The sequence below is a fragment of the Aotus nancymaae genome, unplaced genomic scaffold (assembly GCF_030222135.1).
Source record: "Aotus nancymaae isolate 86718 unplaced genomic scaffold, 86718_ANA_hifiasm-v0.15.2.pri h1tg000059l, whole genome shotgun sequence".
In the NCBI taxonomy this organism is placed as follows: domain Eukaryota; kingdom Metazoa; phylum Chordata; class Mammalia; order Primates; family Aotidae; genus Aotus; species Aotus nancymaae.
Genome location: NW_026988473.1, coordinates 54,484,228 through 54,490,947, shown reverse-complemented (window position 1 = coordinate 54,490,947; position 6,720 = coordinate 54,484,228). Strand labels below are relative to the sequence as shown.

Here is a 6,720-nt window from a genome sequence, read left to right as displayed (position 1 = left end):
AGACTCATATTTTATTTCTAGAATCTAGCATCTACCTACCTGGCTATTGAATAAGTAAATGAAGTTAAGGTTGTTGATGGTAGCACTATGCTAATAACTGCAGAGTCAGAAGCACCATAAGGGGCAAGATAAGGGAGCCAACAGACCTCTAATCACTTCCTGAATGCCAATCTTAAACATCCTGAGGAAGAACAGGACTTCTTTTTGAGGTGGGCCCATGACAGGGTAATAAGACAGCAGTGAACATTAAGCTACAAAAAGCCCCCTTTCACAGTCTTCTCAGTCCTATGTTTTCTTCTTTTCCTTTCTTTTCTTTTCTTTCTTTCTTTCTTTCTTTTTTTTTTTTTTTTTTTGAGATGGAGTTTCAGTCTTTTTTCCCAGACTGGAGTGCCATGGCATGATCTCGACTCATTGCAACCTCCACCTCTTGGATTCAAGCAATTATCCTGCCTCAGCCTCCCGAGTAGCTGAGATTAGAGGCATGTGCCACTGTGCCCGGCTAATTTTGTATTTTTAGTACAGACGAGCTTTCTTCATGTTGGTCAGGCTGGTCTCGAACTCCCAACCTCAGGTGATCCGCCTGCCTCAGTCTCCCAAAGTGCTGGGATTACAGGTGTGAGCCACTGCTCCTGGTTAGTCCTACATTTTCTTTTCTTTCTTTTTTTTAAATTGTACTTTAGGTTCTGGGGTACATGTGCTGATCATGCAGGATCATAGGATAGGTACATACTTGACCAGGTGGTTTGCTTCCTCTATCCCCCCATCACCTGCAACTGGCATTTCTCCCCATGTTATCCCTTCCAACCTCCCCCTCCATGCTGTCCCTCCCTTAGCTCCCCCCACCCCACAATGACCCCAGTGTGTAATGCTCCCCTCCCCGTGTTCATGTGTTCTTATCGTTCAACACCAGAGCTGTCTCTCTTAGACTATCTTGTCCTAGTTCTACATTTTCACACTAAGCTCAGTCCTTCCAAAGCAGACTGTGAAATAGTGAAAGTTCCTGGAGATCAGCACTGCGGATTCTGGGTCTATGTTAGTGGTGGAGGCAGGGAACAAGGACTCACAGACAGCAGAGTCAAATCGTGACTGTTTTTCCTTCTTCAAGTAGATCTCTGTAAGACAACAGAGACAAGCAAGACTGAGTGGCCAAGCGAGGAGGGAACTTGAAGGGAACACTTTAGGGGAAAAGTAATCTCTTTAATCAAGAGAACTGAGTGGAGTCAAGGCCAAGAGACGCAGGATAAGCAAACGGATAGTGAAAAGACATTCACAAGGAAAGCTAAAACAATAAGTAATGTAAAATAAAATACAGCCAAATTTTAACTTCCAAATCCAGCCTCCACTTGAATCCTTTTCCGAGGGATGAATAAGGCATAGGCATCAGGGGCTGCTGTCAAGGTGCATTAGCTGTTTGCAGCCTCACCTTCTTTCATGGAGTTAAAGATATAGTGTATTTTCCCAAGGTTTGCACTAGTTCATTTCTTTATGTTTTAAATGCATTGACTTCCCACATGCCCTTTTGAGTAAAATATTCAGAAATAATTTAAATACACCATTGCAATGAAAATAAATGTTTTTTATTAGGCAGAATCCAGATGATCAAGGCCCTCCATAATATCCCCAAGTTTAATAGTTGGACTTTGGGAACAAAGGAACCTTTAATAGAAATTGGACAGCAAGAAAGGGAGCTTAGTGGTACTTGTGAGCCAGGGCATTAGCCACACCAGCCACCACTTTCTGATAGGCAGCCTGCACTTGCGGGGTGAATTCTTTGCCGAAGTGATGGGCCAGCACACACACCAGCACGTTGCCCAGGAGCTGTGGGAGAGAGACAAGAGGTATGAAGATGATGAGCAAAAGGGCCTAGCTTGGACTCGGAATACTACAGCCTTATCTCAACCATAAAGTAAAAGCAGAATGATAGCTTGATTTTAGCTGCTATTAGCAATAAGAAACCTCTTACATCAGCTACCATTTATATGCAGAAATATTCTTTGCTATTGTCTTAACCCAGGAATTATCGCTGCTATTCTTTAGAATGGTGTAAAAAAAAGCATGATACAGTGTATGATTCTTGCCTTGAAAGAAAGAGATTAGGGAAAGTATTAGAAATAAGATAAACAAATGTGTATTAAAAGAAGAAAGCATTCTTAAACATTGCAAATGCAAAATTACCCTGATTTGGTCAATACACAATGTATACACATATTAAAACATCATGCTTTAACCCATAAATATGTATAATGATTGTGGATCATTAAAAATAAAAGCAAATAAAGTAGGTAGATTATGAATATGTAAATAAATACACATATATGCCAAAGAGTAATGTACTAGGCAGACTGTATTTTTGTTTGTTTTAAGTTGCTTAATGTATCTTGGAGGTATTTCCTTTTGTTATACACAAAGTTAAGGCACTAAGTATAACAGTAAAAATTACAGAGAAGAAAAAAGAAAGCAAGAATTAAGCAAGAGAAAACAATTGTTATGAACAGCAAACAAAAGAAACTAAATGATCCTGAGAGCTCCATACTGACGTGACCAGTTGTCTATTTCCCATTCTCAACTGGACCCTAATATTTATCCCCTTCCTATAACATGAACTTAACTATAGAGAGGAAAGGTAAAGAAAACATCAAGTGTCCCATAGACTCACCCTGAAATTCTCAGGATCCACGTGCAGCTTGTCACAGTGCAGCTCACTCAGCTGGGCAAAGGTGCCCTTGAGGTTGTCCAGGTGAGCCAGGCCATCACTAAAGGCACCTAGCACCTTCTTGCCATGAGCCTTCACCTTAGGGTTGTTCATAACAGCATCAGGAGAGGACAGATCCCCAAAGGAGTCAAAGAACCTCTGGGTCCAAGGGTAGACCACCAGCAGCCTAAGGGTAGAAAAACAGCCTGAGACAGAGAGAGTCGGTGACTTTCAGAACCCCAAGAGACTTCTCTGTCTCCACATGCCCAGCTTCCATTCTCCTCCTTAAGCCTGCCTTGTAATCTTGATACCAACCTGCCCAGGGCCTCACCACCAACTTCATCCACGTTCACCTTGCCCCACAGGGCGGTAACGGCAGCTTTCTCTTCACCAGTCAGATGCACCATGGTGTCTGTTTGAGGTTGCTAGTGAACACAGTTGTGTCAGAAGCAAGTGTAAGCAATAGATGGCTCTGCTCTGACTTTTATGCCCAGCCCTGGCTCCTGCCCTCCCTGCTCCTGGGAGTAGATTGGCCAACCCTAGGGTGTGGCTCTGTAGGGTGAGGTCTAAATGATGACAGCCATACCTGTCCTTGGTTCTTCTCGCACTGGCTTAGGAGTTTGGCTTCAAACCCTCAGCCCTCCCTCTATGACATATCTCTTGACCCCATACCATCAGTACAAATTACTACTAAAAATATTCTCCTTTATAAATGTATTTACATAATATTTGGAGTCACAGCTTGGTAAGCATATTGAAGATTGTTTCCCCAATTTTGTTATTACACAAATAAGAAATTGATGCACAAAAAGTGGAAGAGTTTTGCCTACTATAATTCAGCTTAGGAATAAGTAAATGAATCTCTTCCTGTGTCTCCAGAATATGCAAAATAATTACAGGACAGAATGGATGAAAATTCTACCTCAGTTCTAAGTATATCTTCTCCTGATTTGGATTAAAACCTTCTGGTAAGAAAATATATATATATATGCATTCATTCATTTGTTGTTGTTTAGTTTTTCTTAATTTGCTCATGTAACTAATAAATTATATCTAAAAACAGAATAAATACAAATAAGTGTGTTCTGTGTAACAGTTACTAGATTTTGGGAAACCAGAGATGAAAAACTAGAGACCTCTTACTGCAGTAAAAAATACAAATAAGTAAAAAGTCACTCACAACCCAAAATGTGACCAACAATGGGCTGATGAGTGGTATTAAATGGGAGGTTAACTGGGGACATCTAACTGCTTCTGCCTGGACTCATCTGAAAAAGTGTCTGGGAAAACAGAGAAGCTTCTATGACTTAAAAAGTAGGGGTAGGAAAGGAAAAGGTCTTCCAGACTTGGCTCAGATTATTTTTTTCCCCCTAGTCCACTAAGAATACTGTGTTTCTATTTCTCTCTGTATTTTGTTTGTTTGTTTGTTTAAACCTCCTTTACTAAAATTTACTGTTTTATCTCTATAGCTTTTCAACATTAACTCCTTTCTCCCATCCCCCTGCCCTTTCTTCCCTCTTGTACTGAATTAACTCCTCAAGTGAGGAAAAACTTTTGAAGTGTAGAGTTCTGCTTCGTGCTATTAAAAGATGTAATGAAAACAGCAAGGGTGGCGAGCATTTCTGAGGTCAGTGTAGGGTCTCAGCGTTCCCTAAGGCCCTGTCAGTCATTCTGAATTCTGCACCTACCTGGAAGTCCATGTCCTTTTAGTAAGAAAAGTGTTATATTTTTACTTTCCATGTTTCTCCTACTTCTTCCTTTCAGCTCTAACACTGAAACTACAATTACAAAAAATAAAATAAAATTTAGGTTAACCAAAAGAAACTGGATTTTCTATTTCTAGCTATTGCAAGAAAATTTATAAATTTATTATTTCCATTGTTCTATTCTCTTAAATACTTTCTCTATTATTGCTAAATAAATAAAGATTTCTCACTTTTTCTACCTGTCTCAACCCACATCAGGTACTTGTGAACAAATTTAATTCTGATTATTCTCGCACATGCAGAAAATGTTTGCTCTTCTATGGCTATCTGGGGCCTAGGTTAAAAAATTATGCCTATATATGATTATAGGGGTAAACAAGATGAAGTTTAAGTATTTTCTTTTATATTCATTCTTCTGTAAAAACCTAAAGCAATGAAGATCTAAGAATATACATATCCCTGAGAAAATATTTCACATGTTGCATTCTAGGAAAAGAGGTCTTCAAAATGTTTTAAATGTTAAAACATATAGATTTGACTTGACTTTTAGATTTTGGATTTTATTTTATTAAATTTAAACCTGCGTTAGCATTGTTTTAGATTCAGACTATTTTTGAGACCCTATTTCACATCCCTGATAGAAGAGCCATGTATATGTGAAATTGAGTGTTCTAGGGAAGTTTGAATATGTCTTTTGCAAGTATCCCATGTCAAAGAAAATCCACAGACCTTATACAATTATAGGATAAGATATATTTATATTATTCTGAAAGAGCAAAATTGTCAAGTCAACAGCTTTGAAATCCTGATTAGCAGAAATTGTTACCTTCTTAAAGACTTACTCTACAATTTTGTATGCTCAGAAACAGTTTTCCTAAGTTTTTCTATTTTGTTTTCTTTTCTTAATGATGAACTATGGATCCTTCTCTTGTGTTGGCAACCGCTGCAGATACCGTCATCCTGGCTTCAAGGCAGGCACTGGTTTTCTAACGGTTGCTACTTAGTGTGACTAGAGTGTGACACAGACTTTTCTTTCTATTACCCATAACCCTGCAGGGACACGGCTGTAAGTTATACTAAGACCATCAAAAGCCCAGGCATGCCAAGCAAAAATAAGTTTTAAGAAGTGACAAATAGTGAAAATGTGTTTATGTTCAGAGCCTCAGGCTCAAATCTAAATCAACATTCAAAGGTCCTGAAAAACTACTCAAGCTCACTGACATCTTCACAGTTGTGAGCTTGCTTCTACTCTGTGAATGGGTCCCACAGCATGTGCGGGTCTATTCTGTTTTTATTCCAGCCCCACTGACACACACACACACACACACACACACACACACACACGTCCTCAAAAAAGAGACAGTGCGAGAGACAGAGGTTCATTTCCTTTACTCCAGTCTGTTAATCTTCCTTAAGTCTAATGTTTTATACTAGAATGGCGCTAGTCTTATACTTAAGACTATACTTAAGAGAATGAATATTAACTTTCTGTGTGAAAATCATGACACTCATCTATGGGAGTGTGGTTTTATCATTTGTTTCAAAAACAGCACTTGACTAGAGTATTTTTATATATGCTCTACTGTTTAACCTAAAATTCCCCAAGTGAGACATTTAAGCAATCTAGTGTATATGTTCCTAGGTCAAGCACAGTCTAGCCACTTGCTACAGACTTCTCTCCCAGATTCACAATCTCTCAGTAACCACAACTTAGTATCTTCTCAGAATTAGTTAATTAAAATGAAATTAAAATGCTCCAAGAAAACCGGAACCCATAGAAACAAACCACATACACACAAAATAGTTTTGATATAGGATAGTTTAGTTCACTTTAAAAAGTTGTATTTCTTACCAAAAAGCAATGAAGCTGACATAGACATAATTTTGCTAAAGTACATATGTAATTATTACAGAGAAATTTATATTTCAGTCTGTAATTTGTTCATTAATATCTTCCCCAAAACGCCCTGAGTAGCTCTGCTTCTGATATGTAAACCAGTGGTTCCTAAATATCTTATTCAGATACAGAGTTCTCAGTGCCTACTACGTATAATGACTCAAGGAAAACACGTGGATATAAAAGAGCTTCTGCTGCCAGTCAATTCAAAATAATGTGATGAAAACAGTTAACTATAATGCATTGTCAACATATTCTGGCAGTACAGACAGAGTTACTATGAAAGCACTTTTAAACACAAGGAAGCAACAGATTCTGTTTAGGTATTCAAGTAGGTTTAAAATTAATCAACAGGTATGTAATAGTGATTTTTTTAAATGTATACAAGTGAAAAAGTTCTAAAAGCCCCTCTAATTTTACCTATA

At 38.4% G+C, this 6,720-nt stretch overlaps 1 protein-coding gene across 1 annotated transcript; it reads right to left on the bottom strand.

Moving 5' to 3' along the window:
* Positions 1–1,555: 1,555 nt before the first annotated feature.
* Positions 1,556–3,165, bottom strand: LOC105720341 (hemoglobin subunit beta). Its single transcript, XM_012456809.2, has 3 exons — positions 3,008–3,165; positions 2,657–2,879; positions 1,556–1,818 (listed from the first exon to the last, which is right to left on the bottom strand). The coding sequence occupies exons 1-3, from the start codon at positions 3,097–3,099 to the stop codon at positions 1,690–1,692; spliced, it is 444 nt and encodes a 147-aa protein (XP_012312232.1). The 5' UTR covers positions 3,100–3,165; the 3' UTR covers positions 1,556–1,689.
* Positions 3,166–6,720: the final 3,555 nt, after the last annotated feature.

What these genes read in the sequence shown, in the direction of transcription:
- LOC105720341 (XM_012456809.2), bottom strand. Translation starts at nt 3,099, where the DNA reads ATGGTGCATCTGACTGGTGAAGAGAAAGCTGCCGTTACCGCCCTGTGG. An exon ending in GGTGGTGAGGCCCTGGGCAG is followed by an intron (nt 2,880 to 3,007) that starts GTTGGTATCAAG and finishes TTCTACCCTTAG; the next exon opens with GCTGCTGGTGGTCTACCCTT. An exon ending in TGGATCCTGAGAATTTCAGG is followed by an intron (nt 1,819 to 2,656) that starts GTGAGTCTATGG and finishes TCTCTCCCACAG; the next exon opens with CTCCTGGGCAACGTGCTGGT.